Source organism: Eumetopias jubatus, unplaced genomic scaffold, assembly GCF_037043125.1.
Source record: "Eumetopias jubatus isolate StellerSeaLion01/CBP00866 unplaced genomic scaffold, mEumJub1_p1.0 scaffold_10, whole genome shotgun sequence".
In the NCBI taxonomy this organism is placed as follows: Eukaryota; Metazoa; Chordata; class Mammalia; order Carnivora; family Otariidae; genus Eumetopias; species Eumetopias jubatus.
The window spans coordinates 84,098,235-84,114,434 of NW_028274816.1; the positions used below are offsets into that span (position 1 = coordinate 84,098,235).

The following is a 16,200-nucleotide window of genomic DNA, read 5'->3' on the forward strand; positions in this document are numbered from 1 at the left end:
TTTTTTCCTTTTTTGACGTAGAGACTTTTTTAAAAACTTTCCAGGAGACAGTAAACGGAGTAGCAGTGCAGTTTGTGTAGGCGTCTGTCCTGGCTTAGTAACGGTAGTCCTATTTGATTCCATAACCCTTTGAGGTCGGCATTACGGTCACTCGGTCACGAATGAGGAGAGTGAGGCCTAGAGCAGAAGGTTAGCTCCTGCCAGGTCACATCGCTGGCGGGAGGCGGGTCAGAGAGCCTGACCTGACGGAGCTCCCAGGCCCGCCCCTTCTATGTCTCACTGTGTGATCAGCTGATTTTCCGGAGCCCCCATATCAGAGGGGAATCCTGGTGCACGATGTACAGGCCTGCGCCGGCCCTTCTTAAGGCTGGTGCCGTGGGTGTAAACACCTTGAGGCTTGTGGGCAAATTTAGAGAAGTTTCTCATAACAGACCCATGTTGAAAATTAATACCATTAGTTAGGGGCTCCTGGGTGGCATGGTGGAGCGGCCGACGCTCGATTTCAGCTCAGGTCATGATCTCAGGGTTGTGAGACTGAGCCCTGCGTCGGGCTCCGTGCTCAGCAGGGAGTCCGCTGGAGATTCTCTCCTCTCCTCTCCCCCTGTGCCCTTCCCCCACTTGCGTGCATGCACGCTCTCTCTTTCTCTCTAAAATAAATGAATCTTTTAAGAAGGACAGTAATGCAAGTTTGGAAAAATACTTTGAACTGCTTGGTGACCGGAAACTAAAAGGTTCTGATTTTTGGTAACTTCGATTTTCAGTAAATTTGGATTTTGTCATTTTCCTCTTTTCTCAGTCAGTGGAATTTACGCGTACGTGAGATTCTCACGGCAGGGTGGGGGCGGGGGGAGGACCATGGGAAATCCTCACCTGGGCGGGCAGGGGGCTGTGGGCGGGCAGGAGGGGCCTGCCTGTGCGTCAGAGCAGCGTCTCCCCACAGGGCGCTTTCACCTGCTCCCCCACCATCCAGCCACCTGAAGCTCCCCGTCGGTGCCCGCTCCGTGTCACTGTCCAGTAGCCCCCGACCTCCCGGGACGTCAGACCCACAGAGCTGCTCCTCCGCCTCTGCTCTCCTGCCTCAGGTCAATGGGGGCTCCCAGGCCCCTTCACACCAGCTGCCAGAGGCCAGCAGGTCCCCCCAGAGCCTCTGTAAGAAGAGGAAAAGGAACCGCAGGGGAGAGAGCCAGGGGCAGGGCTCAGAGACGAGCGCAGCAGCGGCAGCCTCTCTGGGGAAGAGGAGAAGGAAGAAGCGGAAGCGCGCGGAGGCTGCGGACGCCTCCCCCCCGCAGGAGGGGCAGATGCAGAGGCAGCATTGGCTCCTCGAGCGCAGGAAGGAGGCCCGGGCAGAGGTGCCCGCCGACAGACTGGAGGACCAGGGCGGACGGCAGCAAGAGAACAGCCGGCAGCGGGGGAGTGGGACCGACGGCCGCCCCGGAGGCAACAGGAAGAGGAGACGGAAGGGAGCCGAGGGCCTCGGTGCGGAAGACTGCCTCCAGCGGGACCCACCGTGGCACAGGTGAGAGCGGGAGCCGGGCCGCCCGGCACCTCCCCCAGCAACGCGCGGTCCGTCCCCGGTGGGGGGCTGGAAACCCAGGGCGCTGGCCAGGCTTCCAGGACAGGACCGCGTCCTTACGTGCCTCGACGGGCCCCCAGGCCGGCAGGTGCTGCAGCTGCAGCCGCGTCCTCTGGCCTGGAGGACTCGCCCGGGTTGGGTGCGGTTGTGGGCTTTTCTCTCAGGCTTGACTGTCGCCCCGGAAGCTGGCGTGCTTTGTCCTGCTCCCGTCTGCGGGGTGTTCTTGGGGTGGCTCTTCTGCGGGCTCGAGGCACGTGCCAGTTGGGAGTTCCGGGGTATCGACCTGAACCCCCACTCTCACCCTCAGTTTGCCCGGAGCTGACTGTCGACTCTGACTTCCCAGGAGCTGCTCTCCCTTGGACGTCGTCGAGCTAGAGGCCACTGTAGCATCTCCGAGGAAAAAGAAAAAGAAAAAAAGACAGCAGGAGTCACGGCAGGAGGTAGAAGAGAACAAGCACCTTGAAGCCTGCAGGGGCGAGAGGCAGAGGGGCTCTGCTCCCCCTGGGAGCCCGCCTTCCCCGCCTGTGAACGGCAGGCGTCCCGGGGACGGAGCAGGTACGCACCCGCGAGGAGCAGGGGGCTGGGCCCGGGGACGGCGTAGGTGTACGCGCCGGAGGGGGGCACCCGGGAGCACTCCTGTGCCCAGCCCTGCCGCGTGGCTACAGGTAGGTGTGGTGCAGGGGAGGGGCCGGATTGCAGCCCTCTTAGCTCTGCCCTAAGTCTGTCCCCTTGCGCAGGCTGTCTGCCCTGTGGGTCGCAGCTTCCTTATCTGGCAAAGCAGTCAGCCCAAACAACTCTTACATATTCTTGGAATACAGTGTTTTTTTCTGATTCAAGGCTCTTCCTGCCTAAACTTTTCCCTAAAAACTCAGGGCCATTCAGCCTGGAGTTTTTTTTTTTGTCGTTATTCTCGAACTTGAAAGGTCGGGTTCAGAAGTTAATCTTCCTCTGCCTGTTTTTATAGTTAGGCTGTTTTTGTTTTGTTTAAGATTTTATTTATTTGAGAGAGAGCGCAGGAGAGGGAGAGGCAGACTCCCCGCTGAGCAGGGAGCCCGATGCAGGGCTTGACCCCAGGACCCCGGGATCATGACCTGAGCCCGAGGCAGACGCTTCACTGGCTGAGCCTCCCAGGCGGCCCAAGTTGGGCCTTTCTGAAGACAACGTGGCCCCTTGCCTTTGGGGTTCCCAGCTCTTCGGCTCTTCCCCAGGGCTTGGGTGCCCATGGCTAAGCGACTTCTGGTTCTGTTTCCTTCAGGGCTGGCTGGGCACGGCTGGGCTGTTCTGATACAGCGTGTCCATTAGCGAAGGGGAGAGAAGGTCACACCTGCTTGGGAAGGGATCCAGCACGGCAGCAGATTCTGTGAGGTCTGCTCTGCAGCCTGGGGATCCAGTTATGTTAGTGCTTTTGGGGGTGAACAGGCTGCTGGGAATGGTTTGTGTTTGTCAAACTCCTGATAAATGAGTCTATGAGTAAACATTAATCCTGTGACAAGGGGCGCCTGGGTGGTGCAGTCGGTTAAGTGTCCAACTCTTGGTTTTGGCTCAGGGCATGATCTCAGGGGCCTGGAGTCGAGCCCCACATTGGGCTTCAGGCTCGGCGTGGAGTCTGCTTGGGAGTCTCTCTCTCCCTCTCCCTCTGCCGCTCCCGCTTGTGCTGTCTCTCTCTCAAATCTTAAAAAAAAAACAAAACAAAAAAAAACCCATGAGAAAACACTGCCGCTGGGCGATAAGGAGGGTGGCCAGTACGTTGGAAGAAAGGCTCCTCAAAGGTGGCGGCAGAGCAGGCTGGCGGTGGTCATCAGACCACGGGGCTTGCTTTGTTGGCACATTGACCAGACGGAAATGCTCTCCGGGCTTCCCGGCCCACTGCCCCGTGCAGGTCCTTGGGCTGCGGCGGCCCAGCTCCTCCTCTGTTTGCTCTCCGTCCTGATTATCGGAAGAGCTGGCTCCGTGGGGAAGGGCATTCGCAGCCCAGAGACGGAGAGAGCGATGTGGGCGGCCCTGCCTGGCCACTGGGCCGGGCTGTGCTGTGCAGCACGGGGCAAGAGGCTGCACAGGGCGGCAGGGACCGGGCTTGAAGGTCACAGCATCATTGATCAATTGGAGGCCCGGAGAGCAAGGGCGGGCTCGTGCTGAGGGACGGGAGTACGTTCTAGCAGTTGTAGGTGGTTAGAGGGGGCCAGGCAGAAGTTTCTAGGAGCCTGAGGAGGGTGGTCTCTGCTGTCACCACACAGCTGTCCTCAGTGGCCAGGCTCTTCCAAGATGCGCTGGGAGGCGGCCTCCCCAGACGCTGTGGTGACAGCAGCACTTGGTCATCCCCTCCAGTTGCCGCCGTATCTCGTTTCTGGCCATTTCCCTGTGGGAGGAGTGGGTTCCCCCCGGGGCTCCGTCTCACCCGTCCTGCATCAGACCAAGGGCTCACGCTGCTGCTTGCAAGTTTTCGGTCTTGTTTGGGGGGTGGGTTTTTAGTCTTTTCCAAGAGTTGATTTGGGCGGTAGCCCCTCTCGAGAAGGAATCAAGTACCTCGTCAGAGGCAAACGTATGTAAGCAGTTCTCTGATTGCAGGACAGGCCCCGGCTCCTCTTGTGTCCTGGAGTAGAGAGAGGGAGTCCGACGTGCTCCAGGAACTGCTCAAGTATTCGTCAGATAAAGCTTACGGGAGGAGAGGTACTGGTTTCAAGAATGGATTTCTGTCCAGCAGTTCACTCGTCGGGCAGCAGAGGTCTGAAATGGACCCGCTGTGTCATGATCCTGGGGCGGGGGTGTCACTGGGCTTTACGGACGGGCAGAGGAATGTCAGCCATGATCCTCCCTGAGCTGCAGCCGTTGCACAAAGTCCAGAACCAGGCCCTGTGGGAGGATCCAGAATGCTGCCTCCCCGGGGATGTGAGCAGAGGCAGGGAGAACCGATCTTGGGCCTCTGGGTGGCGTGGGCCAGCTTGGGAAGGGCGTGGATGGGAATCACCCAGCACCGGTGCTGTGCATTCTTAGTCTCAGAGAAAGAACGTGAGACCTTTGTCTCTCAGATGAGGGCACAGGTTTGAAAGGAACTAAACTGGGGGGCTGGTGGTACAGATCTGACAACGTTTGCGCTTGAGGGACGGACCACTGTCCTGCACGCTGGGGACCACTCTGCCCTCCCTCCTCCTCCTCTGCGTGGTCCATTTAACCGAAAGGTGGCCCTCGAACATGCTGAATGTATCAGGAGTAGGCCAGTCTGGGTCGTAAACACCATTCTGGAAGCAAGTGCACAAAGGTGCCGACGCTCAGTGTCTGCTTTGTAGTGTTGACCTGGGCTGGCGAGGTGTCGGCTGTCAGTCAGGATGCCATTCAGGACAGCAGATGGGCCCGCGCCGCCACGGTGATGGACGACTGGGATGAAGAGTTCGATCGAGGGAAGGTATGGGGTGCACTTGAGGCTGGCGTGACAGGGTACTCACGGCGGCCCCGCCGAGGGCCGGGCGGGGGGGACTTGACCCTTTGGGGCAGTTTGAAGTGGCAGCGACCTTGTAAAGCGGTCAAGTACAACAACGGGAGGCAGGCTGCTGGACTCGGATGCCGGCCTGGCCACTGCGAACGTTGTGTGGCCCGGACGAGGCGTTTTTCCCCGTTGCTTTGTTCCTTCATCAGCAAGGTGGGGACAGTGGGGACACCTCCCTAGGCCACATGAAGAGTAAGCTGGTTGGTTCTGCGGCAAATTGAGAATCGTGCCCCCCCCCACCCAACAAGCCTTCCCAAGGAGCCACAGGGACCAGGGGAGAGTCCTTTTCAGGAATTGTGACGCCTGGGGTTTCTTTATGTAGGAAAAGAAAGTAAAAAAGTTCAAAAGAGAGAAGAAAAGAACATACAACGCCTTCCAGAAACTTCAGAGTAGACGGAACTTTTGGTCTGTGACTCATCCAGCTAAGGCTACCAGCCTCAGCTACCGCCGCTGACTTTGCTGCTGTCGAGATGGGTCAGTGTGGGGGAGGTGTAAGGGGTGCGTTAGTGTGTGGTTTGTATTTTAATGTGTGGGGGGGGTGTGGTATGGGGTGTGTGTCTAGTGCATGTGCGTGCGGTGAGGTGCACGTTAGCATGCGGTGTGCGTGTGGTGTGCGTGCGGTGAGGTGCACGTGTGCGTGTGGTGTGCGTGCGTGCGATGAGGTGTGCGTGTGGTGAGGTGCACGTGTGGTGTGCGTGCACGTGTGGTGAGGTGCACGTTAGTGTGTGCGTGCGGTGAGGTGCACGTTAGTGTGGTGTGCGTGCGGTGAGGTGCACGTGCGTGTGGTGTGCGTGCGGTGAGGTGCACATGCGCGTGTGGTGTGCGTGCGGTGAGGTGCACGTGCGTGTGGTGTGCGTGTGTGTCTGGTGCGTGCAGGTGTGTGTGGTGTGCGTGTCTGGTGCGTGCAGGTGTGGGGTGCGTGTGTGTAGGGCAGGACTGGGTGTTTTCAGAGCGCCATCTAATGGTGCGTGTCGTCCCATGTGGACGCACACCCCTGGGGTGTTGGTAGGACTCCCAGGGTCTCCATCTCCTCAGCAGCAATGTTGTGTGCCCCACAGCCTCGGGAGACGAGGTGTCCCTTCCTGGGCCCTGTCCGTCGGAACTGAAGAGCGGCCTTGTCGAGGACCCCGCTGCCCCGTTGCTGCCAGGCCCACACCGGCTACAGGAGGAATGCCCACAGGTCTGGGCTTCGTCGCATCGGGACCTCTGGCGTCACTGCCTGCGCCGTGACAAACCCCACAGTGACGTGGAGAGCAGGTGGCAGCACACTGGCCGGGAACCTGGACAGCAGTGCGTGTGGTCCGTGGCCGAGAGCAGGGGAAGATGGCGGCCGCAACCCTCCCGGCACATCCTCGAGCGAGCGAGTGCCCCCAGGGTGAGCGTGTGCGCTGGGCTCCTCTCGGGAGCCGTCTGTCCCCCGCTGCTGGCGGCCGGCACTGCTGTCTGGTCCTGCCTTCCCCATTTCCGTGGGGCAGGGACTCTATGCCTTACGTGCCCCCCTGAGAAAGGAAGCCCAGGGCCGCCCCACACCGCACCTCTCCCTTTTCTGGAATTGGGCGGCGCTGCCAGTGCGTCCCTCCCTTACAAGAGACTCTCAACCATCCCTGGAGAGAGAAGGCTCTTTTGGGGCGGAGGGGCGGCGAGAAACGGTGTGCTGACACATCTGCCTTTCCAGCTGCTGTTGATTCTGAGGTGGCTTTGCCATTCCTTCCCCTGCAGCTGCAGCGACCCACGGGTCTGTCGAGGTGGTGGTCTTGGGGTAGAATCCTTTTATTTTACTACTTAATAGAGACATTCATTTTGACCAGGTCTGTGGCTTCCATTAGCAATATATTTCTTTTTCCTGATATGCAATACTGGCTTTATTTGCTCAATTTTGTGAGTGCTTTTGAATTTAGATGATTGTATGACTCAAGAAGATCACTTTTTTAATCTTGCTCAAGCTGTGCCTGCGAACTTGTAATTTAATAAATACAGGAAACCCTCAGTTAAGGTGACACTTTCCAGAAAAAAGACACATGACTCAGTAGCAGAAGGTATAGAGGTCAATCCAAAAATGACTCCACGGATGTACGTCTCCGCTTCCTCTTCTCCAGAACGCCACACGCGGAGACGGACTGACGTCTGATGTGGACGTCCGACCTCCACGGTGGTTCTCCGTGGCCTGAGGCCCACCGATGGCCTGGTCTGGCTCCCCCTTGCCGCTTGCTCTGGGGCCCGGGGGGGTCAGAAAAAAGTGTTCCATTTTCAGGGCGGGGGTGGGGAGATATGTTAATTTTTTCACATAGGTAGTTCTTTTTGACTTTTCTTCCTGTTCTTACATTTTCTCTTTGAAAAAGGTGGGGAGAATAACGATGCCCATGGCGCGAACTGGGGCTGCCTCTGGTCCCAGCAGGAGGTGAGCAGGGCACTGGCTGCATAGGCCAGTCTGGGAGCCTTTTGCTCTTTTCTCAGAGGACGGATTTCTCTGTTAACCACACCTTGTTCAAAGATGAGGGTCGTGTCCCCCCTCCCGCCGCCCCCCCCCCCCAGCAACCCCTAGTGCCCTGTGGCTTTGTCATCTGCCACTTCGGGAGGGAAGGCAGGTGCCTTTGTGGGCAGGGCATTTTTTTTTTCCTCTTCTGGTGTTGACCCTCATTCCTGTATGGCCCTATTTTTCTGTAATGTTCTGCAGTTGAAAAGGGAAGTTGTCTGCAGCACAGAGTGGATCTCTTTTCTTGCTCCCTCCTCTTCAAACCAGGCTCTTCCCTCTTCCACTTACGTAATTATGAAACTTTTCCTGAGGAAAACATGCCCACCGTGTCTTGGGCGGTGCTGAGCCCTGGCCTGACTGTCGGCAGCATCTGTCACTGTTCCATAGGGGCGAGCCCTTCCCTCCCACACCTGGCCATCGGCCAAACTGGGAAGGGAAAGGATGGGCCCAGAAAATCAGTCCAAACTCTAGGGGACATGTAAATATATAAAAATATATAAATAACAAAAGCTTTTATAAGAGCAGTCACTTGGTTGACTTAGAACGTGGGTTTAATTTAACTTTGTATCGGGGGGGTCGCCTCTCCGGTGGCCCCGTGTGGCCTCATTCACCTGCCTTTTCCTGGTGGGCCTATAGTCCAACCATGTCCCTGTGCGCTGTGCCTCCGCTCCAGGGGCTGAGGCGCCCCCGATGTTGCCAAGATCCTGGTGCAATAAAACAGGTTTTTGTGAGCCCTGCCTGTGTCTTTGTGTTTTTCCCTTTGATTTTTAGGCGTTAGCATCCCAGCGCCCAGTTCAGATGAAGGGTTCCCTGTGGTGCACTTCCGGGTAACTCGTCAGTATGTGGGAAGGTTTGGAGCAAGTCTTCCTTAAGGATAAAGAGAAATAAAGAGATTTATTTAAATGTATTAATAAATACATTCATTTGAATTTAAGAAGACGGAGGAACCCTTTGAAGTGGCCCACTGAGCTTGGTGGGTGATTCGCAATGAGTACTGTGTTGAGGAAACTTGGAAACCATGTTCCACTGAGGTTTGCTGTTTGAGTTTTTTTACTGAATAACATTGGGATTTCTACAGGGAAAGTGAGAGGGAAACGATAGGTGTTACTAAACTGTGAGTTTTCCTCATAGTGGGCAAGAACAACACAGGCCTGCAGCTCGAGACCCTCCCAGCTCGGAGGTGCGCCGCCGGGAGCGGGTGTGGCCGCACGCTGGGGCGCGTGGTGAGCACGACTGCACCGTGGGGCCCACGCGGGAACTTAATTCGAGCTCCTGGGGAACGTTCCGGTCTTGTCAGGCCGGGCCACCTGAGAGCGGGCGGGTCAGGGTATGGCTGATAACACGTCCTCCAAGTTGGGTGAGGCCAGCAGGGGCAGCAGGTCCCTGCAGGGATGCCTGTGACGGGGAGGTTCCGTTCGGCCAGAGCAGCACCCTTAAGTGGGCGATGGAAGGGAAAGCAGCCCTGGGCAGTGGCCGCTTTCCAGTGGGTGGCTTCTGTCCCAAATACTCCGCAGACACCACTAGGCAGGCCCGCCCCCCGAGTCCTACTGCCCCTTCCCTCTTCCCTTCAGTGTCTCTGAGCTCCCACCCAGTCGTGCCCCTCAAACCTGGGGACTCTGCCCCGTCACCGTGGGCGCTTGGCCAGGGCAAAGTAGGAACAGGTGAGGAGAGGCCACGCCTGGACCCAAACAAATAGGGTGCCCGGTGGGGTGGGAGAGTTTGGGGTGGCAAGCCAAGCTCGTGTCCACAGTGTCAATCAGGCTGGGCAGCGGTACGTTGGGGACCCCCTTCAGCCCCGAGGCACAGTGGTCATGCAGGCAGGACCACGGCCTTCTGGTTACTTTTCCAAACTTTTCCACTCAGTTGTGGTGCTGGGTACAAGTAAGGAAGAGCAAGGCTACGTTTCTCAGGCAGCCTGTGGTCTCCAGGCCGGGACTGGATGCTCCGGGTGGGAACCACGATGAGGGTGTGGTGAGCCCTGCCTCCAGTGGCGCCAGCCAGGCAAAGGCAAAGCACAGGGTATGTTCTGGTTGATAATTTCAGCGCGAACCGCAATTTGCCGGCCTCCGTACGTTGAGAGTTCCTGCGAGCTCCTGCATTGTTTCTAGCAATGGTTGACGAGGTCTGATTTAGGCTTTAGACTCTGGAGGCTGATGGCAGTGCGTGAAGGCCCAGGAGGCCGAGGAGGAGGGAGAAGCCTGGTGAGGATGTGACCAGGCCACCAACCAGCAAACCACTGGTCCGGCCCGGAGCTGACGTCGGCAGAGCCGTCGGGAGGTGGCGTCACCTGGGTATTTGGAGACGGAATCAAGAGGAGAGGTAACAAGTGGAAGGTCCAGAGTGGGGTAAGACAGCTCCTGGCTTGGGTGGGCAGGTGAGTGGCAGGGCCAGTCAGTACCAGGGAGGCAGGTGGGTGACAGACCCTCACCCCCGACCCCCAGCCGTGCAGCCAGGCCTGGGGAACGTGCATGTTACTGGAACGGGAACAGAGAGAGAATCACAGGTGTGAGTTGTAGGAGAGCCGTAAACTTGGAGTCTGGGGATTCAGAAAAGTCCCGGTGTTTGCCCCCCGGCCCCGGGAACCAGCTGGGATCATTGTGGCAGCCAGCGTGCCCTCCAGCCCAGAGAAAGGCCAGAGCACTAATCCCTGCCTGGAGTCTTGGTAGCTCGCACAGCCTCGGTATAGACAGGACATGGCTAGAACGAGCTCTGGGGGGCACTTGGTAGCTGCTCAGCAGTGTGGTTTTACCCCAGCGCCCCCCTTTAACCACCCTCGTGCTCGGAGGGGCCCCCGCTGCACTCTCCTCGAAGACCCTGCGGGTCGTGCATCCTGCTCCTCCCTGACCTGTGTCTGGACCAGCGAGCTTCCCGTCTTCGTTCGCTCTGCTTGCCCTTGAGGTTGGTGCCTCTCCCAGTCGCTTCAGTGGTTATTCCAAACGCGTTGGCTCTCCTCCTTCCTGTGTGCACTCACTCTTGGCAAATGGTTTCTAATCCCACTACAGGAATCCCCTCCCACTCCAAAATAAAGCACGAGGAACCACCTTCTCTCCATCTCCATCTGCTCCTTTCTCCCCCTAACCTGATGCTTCCAGCACTCGTGGAGCAGCAGAATCAGCTGGACGAGTTATTTAGGGCTAATATGAATGAAATTGGAATCTGGGGGAGAGGCTCGGGCATCGGCATTTAAAACCTTTCCATGTGATTCTGGGCAGCCCATGTGGGGAAGTGCTATTCTGGTCCCGTGCCTCAAATGAGAGCGAGCATCATAATCTCCTGGGGGTCGTTCCAACACCCATGTCTCTGGGCCCCATCCCCGCCCAGTCTGATTCAGCAGGGGGCTGGGGCCTGAGAGTGCATCTCTCATGTTCCCGGGGAGGCTGGTTCTGATCTAATGGTTTTCGTATGGAGGGGTCAGCAGGGGTGAGAGTCTAGGAAGGCAGTCAGAGGTGTAGACGGAAGACTTACCCTCAACCTCATGGGGACTGCCGCAGACTGCAGAACCCCCTCGGCAGGGCTGGCACCCCACCTGCGCTCTTGAGGCCAGCTTCTCCTACCTCTCTGGGGATCTGTCTGCCGCCTTCTCTCATGACAATGTTCACGTATCTGCCATCCTATAAAAGCCCCTTGTCTCTGTGCCCCCCGCCCCCAGCCACTGTCTCCCTCAGCCAAGCCCGAGCTTGCTCTCTGCTCCTTTCTCGTGGTCAACTCCATCAATATCCGTCAACTCCGATCAATACATCTCACTGCCTGAGCACTGTAATCTGCTGAACTGCTTTGCCTGGGTATCCTACTGGCAAGTTCGTGGCTCACCATTTATTTGAGTCCTCTTAGTGTGTCCCGCCATGGCTGGGGGCCCACTGCCTACCCCGTTGCCAAAGCCAGAAACGTGGCCACCACCCTGCGCACCTCCCTCCCATCACCCCCCACCCCCACGCCAGCAACAAGAGTCTCAAATACTCAAATACTCTGTCCCAAATACTCCGCAGACACCACTAGGCAGGCCCGCCCCCTGCGGAGAACACCTGTTCTCCCCACCCAACTTCCTGACCCCACCGCCGCCTGGCTTTCTGTTTGAGTCGTCACCACTTTGTCCCGGCCCCCCATAATCAAAGACCAGCTCGACCTCCAGCGGACCTGCTTCCCGCTCTGCTCTCCTGGGCGCAGGACAATCTTTCAGGACCGGAAACTCTAGGCAATCACTCCCCACAAAGGTTTCCCACCCCTGTCAGTTAACAGGCTCCCGTATGTAGTCCTGTAGACCGCACCTGCCCGAAGGGCCTCTGGGCAGCAGAAAGCATTCGGGAGCCCAGGAAATGGGCCTCTGCTTGGGGCCCCAGGTTGGGCGTGCTTACTCTGAATGCAGTCTCCTCCTGGCTTTCCTCAAGGATCAGCTGCTGTGTGGTGTTCCTGCTTTAAAGACTCACAGAGGAGTCAGTCTGGGTCAGACTCACTCGTGGCTCACTGTCACAGAAGTGCTGTCCCTCAGGCAGGTCCCAGGTATGTAGGTGGCCCCTGGCCGTTGCTGGGCCAGATTTTAACTGACAGGTGTATAGGGAATTCAGGTGTATAGGGAATAATTTAAATGAGTGACTTTTTCCCAGCTGTGTTGTTAAATGTGGAATGCATCCACCTTCATCTGCCCCTGCTAACAGCTGGGATGCCTAAAATGTGCTCTTTTGCTCTTACGGTCTTAGAAGTGATCTGGGTTGAATGCCCTTTTTCCTCCCCTTTCACATGTGTGCCTCTGTGTCCTGTCTCACGTGGCTGCCGTTAGGTGCTTCCGGTCGGCGGGAAGTGGCGGTCACTGTCTCCAGCAGGGCCCAGGAAATCCTTGTCAGGTGAGTGCCCTGGGAAAGTCACTTGAGGAAGTGTCCTTGATGACTGTGGCCTCCACTGGGCAAGCGGGCAGCCCATCCTCCATGGCCGTCACTGGCTTGACATGCTGCATGCACCACTTCTTGGCCACGTGGCCCTTCCCTGAGCCCAAGCCCCAGTCCAAGTCCCCTTTGTGTCACAAGTGAAATCATTCGGGCAGAGTCTGGTGGGAACAGGAGCAGCAGCCCCCCATTTGAAGTGGGAGCTTGAATCGCGTGGCCTGTGGCCAGCTCTCTTCTGGGCGGCACGGGAGGCGTTAGTGACAGCTGGATACAATCCAGTTCCATTACACACAGATTTTAAGTGCCATTCACCCAGAAGAAATTGCAAGCTTTAGCAAAATAAAATGTGGGGGTTTTCAAAGCAAGACAATGCCCCAGTCTCGGCCTGCGTGAGCGATCTGTTTCATGGTCTCTCCCGTGTGTGAGGCACCCTTTCTCCCCCTGTGCACCGCCTCCCCCAAGAGCAGACCTGGGGAGCCGGGCAAGGCTCCGGGGCTGGCCGCTTGGCTCTCCGCCTTGTGTCTGTCGAGGACGCTAGATCGATGCCGGTCTCAACACGGTTCTGCCCGCTCACTGTTGGTTGCTTTTTTTTTTTTTAAGATTTTATTCATCCGTTTGAGAGAGAGCGAGAGCAAGAGCACGAGCAGGGGGAGCTGCAGACGGAGAGGGAGAACACATTGTTTTTGAAGAAGTTTGAAAAACCACAGTATAAATACAAGAAAAAAATTTTTTTTTGCTTAAAAACCTTCCTTCATAATTCTAATTTTTTAAAAGGGATTTTATTTATTTATTTGATAGAGACACAGCGAGAGAGGGAACACAAGCAGGGGGAGTGGGAGAGGGAGAAGCAGGCTTCCCGTGGAGCAGGGAGCCCGACGCGGGGCTCGATCCCAGGACCCTGGGACCACGACTTGAGCCGAAGGCAGACGCTTAACGACGCCTCAGGCGCCCCCATAATTCTAATTTTTGAGATTATTGTGTTAAGGCAGGGATGGTGGGAGAGAAGCACCAATTTTAAAAAGTTGTTAGTGGACCAACGGCTGAGGATGACAGACCACAGGGAAATGGCATATCCAAGGTTTTCGGGAGAAACAGCGACGTGGGGAGGTGGGCTGGGTTAGAACCGGCAGACTGGAGGGGGTCCCAGATCGTCCACGGGGGACCGTTGCTCCCGGCTCTCCCTGCCTTCAGCTCTGTCCTCTCCAGGGGCTGAAGACACAGGTAGCCATCGAAGCCGGACACGGTGGCTCCCATCATGCACTGCAACCTCTGTGAGCCTCAGTTTCCAAATCTGTGGTACAGGGATGACATCTAAGCGATCCCTCTGAGTCACGAATGTCATCTAATGGAGTGTTTCTGACCATGACTCCAAGTCAGAAGTACCTGTTACATCCTTGCCTATGTTCACCCACAACCAAAAAAAAAACACTATCCTTGTTACATGTGATAGACGCTGATTTTTAAAAATTGTATTCTATCTTCATCTAATAAGGACTGGATTCTCAGGCATTGGGAGTCAGGACCTGTAATTGAACCAGGTAAGGTAAAGGAACTTGCCAACCGTCAAGTACTATGCTAATCGCAGTAATTAACATTCACAGCAGTACCCCTCACTACCCTAAGGTGCTAGGTTTGGGAGTTCAGATAACAGTTTTGGTGTTGATAGTGAGAATCAACCTGTCATCCGAATGGCTTTTCTTCCTGAGCTTTGGTCACTGAGCAAGAGTTCAGGTGGCAAGGGACACCTGTTAGGGGAAGAAAGCCAGCTGGAAAATGCCTTGAATCTCCTGGTGACTCTGGCCTAGATCATGGTAGGGGAACAACCAGGAGGGGGCAGATGGCAGGGAGAGTCTCAGCACTCCACTAGGGTGAAGGGAGATCACCCGGTCAAAGCCAGTTGACTCTGAAAGCATCGAAGTCCAGGCCAACACAAACGAAATGCAGCCGGATCACTGCGCACGCGCGCGCGCACACACACACACACACACACACACACACACACACACACACACACACACACACACAGGACATGAACACGCTGGGGCCAAAATATGACCCTCTGCTGTAATGTCCCCTATGAAACTAGACCATCTGGTGAAATCAGTGGAGATTAAGCTCATAAATCCACTAGAACCATCCTTTGAGGAGAAAGATAGCAATTTATACAAGAGAAGCGTCTCATTTCTGGAATTATTTGAAAGAAGCACATGGGGGATGTGCCTAAGGAAATAGAGACCATCTTCTTAGATTTTAGGGAGACACCGAAGGCTGGGTTGGTCAGTTTGTGAAATTAAGAGGAATGTTTGTGAATGAGCAATTTTCTTAGAAGAGTGGGCCAGAGCCGTACCCCCAACAGGATGTAAAGATTAGGGTTCTTGAGGCTGATGTGTTGAAATCCATCTTGTCCAACAGAAATTCCCTTTAGCTGTGTAGAAGTTGAGTGGAAGACCAGGGCAGATCTAACACTTCAGAGATCAGTTCTGGGCGGAAGCCTGGATTTTACGGGCATTTTACGGGCAGAGGCTGCCTTTTGTGTGCAGGAAAAGGTCCGGAGGCTTGAGCTCTTCGCCCAGGTCACAAGGCTAATCAGAAGCAAATCCGAAATAAAAGCACAGAGTTTCCTCATTGATTCGTTTTTCAAGAGGAAATTACTTTTCTTTGTTGCCTAGAACAATTGAGAAGTCCTGGGAGGCATACTTTAGGGTTGGCCAGTAATGAAACGGGCTGCCGAGAGGGGTCACACCTCCCCCTGATGGAGATATTCCAAGAGAGGCCCTGTCAGCTTTTAGGGACTTTGCCAAGGCCTGGGCTGAGCTCTCCTCCAGCAGCCCCAGGTCCAGCCCGCTGTGGTCGGTGTCTCGGGGTCTGCTCACCGTGAGGGACTTGTGAGGCTGTGAGATGAATGATCCTGAAGTCCCTTTCAACTGAGGCTCTTGTAATTTTTTTTTAAAGATTTTACTCATTTATTTGACACAGAGAGAGAGAGAGCACAAGCAAGGGGAGCAGCAGGCAGAGGGAGAGGGAGAAGCAGGCTCTCCGCCTAGCAGGGAGCTCGATGCGGGGCTCGAGCCCAGGACCCTGGGATCATGACCCGAGCCGAAGGCAGCCGCTTAACTGACTGAGCCCCCCAGGCGCCCCAGGCTCTTGTAATTTTTTTTTTAAAGATTTTATTTATTTATTTGAGAGAGAGAGAATGAGAGATAGAGAGCACGAGAGGGAAGAGGGTCAGAGGGAGAAGCAGACTCCCTGCTGAGCAGGGAGCCCGATGCGGGACTCGATCTCGGGACTCCAGGATCATGACCTGAGCCGAAGGCAGTCGCTTAACCAACTGAGCCACCCAGGCGCCCCCTTGTAATTTTTTTTATAAATACTTTAAAGAAGATTTTATTTCTAAAAAAATAAAAATAAAATATTTTATTTATTTATTTGAGAGAGAAAGCATGAGCAGGGTGAAGGGCAGAGGGAGAAGCGGACTCCCTGCTGAGCCTGACGTTGGACTGGATCCCAGGCGCCCGGGACCATGCCCCGAGCCGAAGGCAGACGCTTCGCCGACTGAGCCCCCCAGGCGCCCGGAGGCTCTCGTAATTTTTATGGCGAGCACCGAAGCAGGAAAGAGCTTGTGCGTCTGGAGTGGCTAGAAAAGTGGCATTTTTCTTTCTTTTTCTAAATCAACAACAAAAATACATTCACATGTTTTAAAACAACCAGACAGCACAGAAAGCCCGTGACAAAGTAAATACGGAATGAAAAGTGGGTCTCAACCTCCCTTTCTCCCAGTTTATCCCCACCAAGTTTT

The 16,200-nt window shown here is 55.9% G+C and overlaps 1 protein-coding gene across 4 annotated transcripts in view; it reads left to right on the forward strand.

Annotated features, from left to right (window-relative positions):
• Positions 1 to 7,041, forward strand: part of USP36 (ubiquitin specific peptidase 36) — a 36,794-nt gene extending 29,753 nt beyond the window's left edge. For all 4 annotated transcript variants that reach the window (XM_028112613.2, XM_028112610.2, XM_028112612.2 and 1 more), the window contains 6 exons: positions 941 to 1,516; positions 1,917 to 2,128; positions 4,139 to 4,240; positions 4,858 to 4,973; positions 5,377 to 5,528; positions 6,113 to 7,041. In XM_028112613.2, the coding sequence (XP_027968414.2) occupies positions 941 to 1,516; positions 1,917 to 2,128; positions 4,139 to 4,240; positions 4,858 to 4,973; positions 5,377 to 5,508 (1,138 nt within the window). In that variant the 3' untranslated portion in view covers positions 5,509 to 5,528; positions 6,113 to 7,041. The remainder of the gene's footprint in view (positions 1 to 940; positions 1,517 to 1,916; positions 2,129 to 4,138; positions 4,241 to 4,857; positions 4,974 to 5,376; positions 5,529 to 6,112) is intronic.
• The last annotated feature ends 9,159 nt before the right edge of the window (positions 7,042 to 16,200 follow it).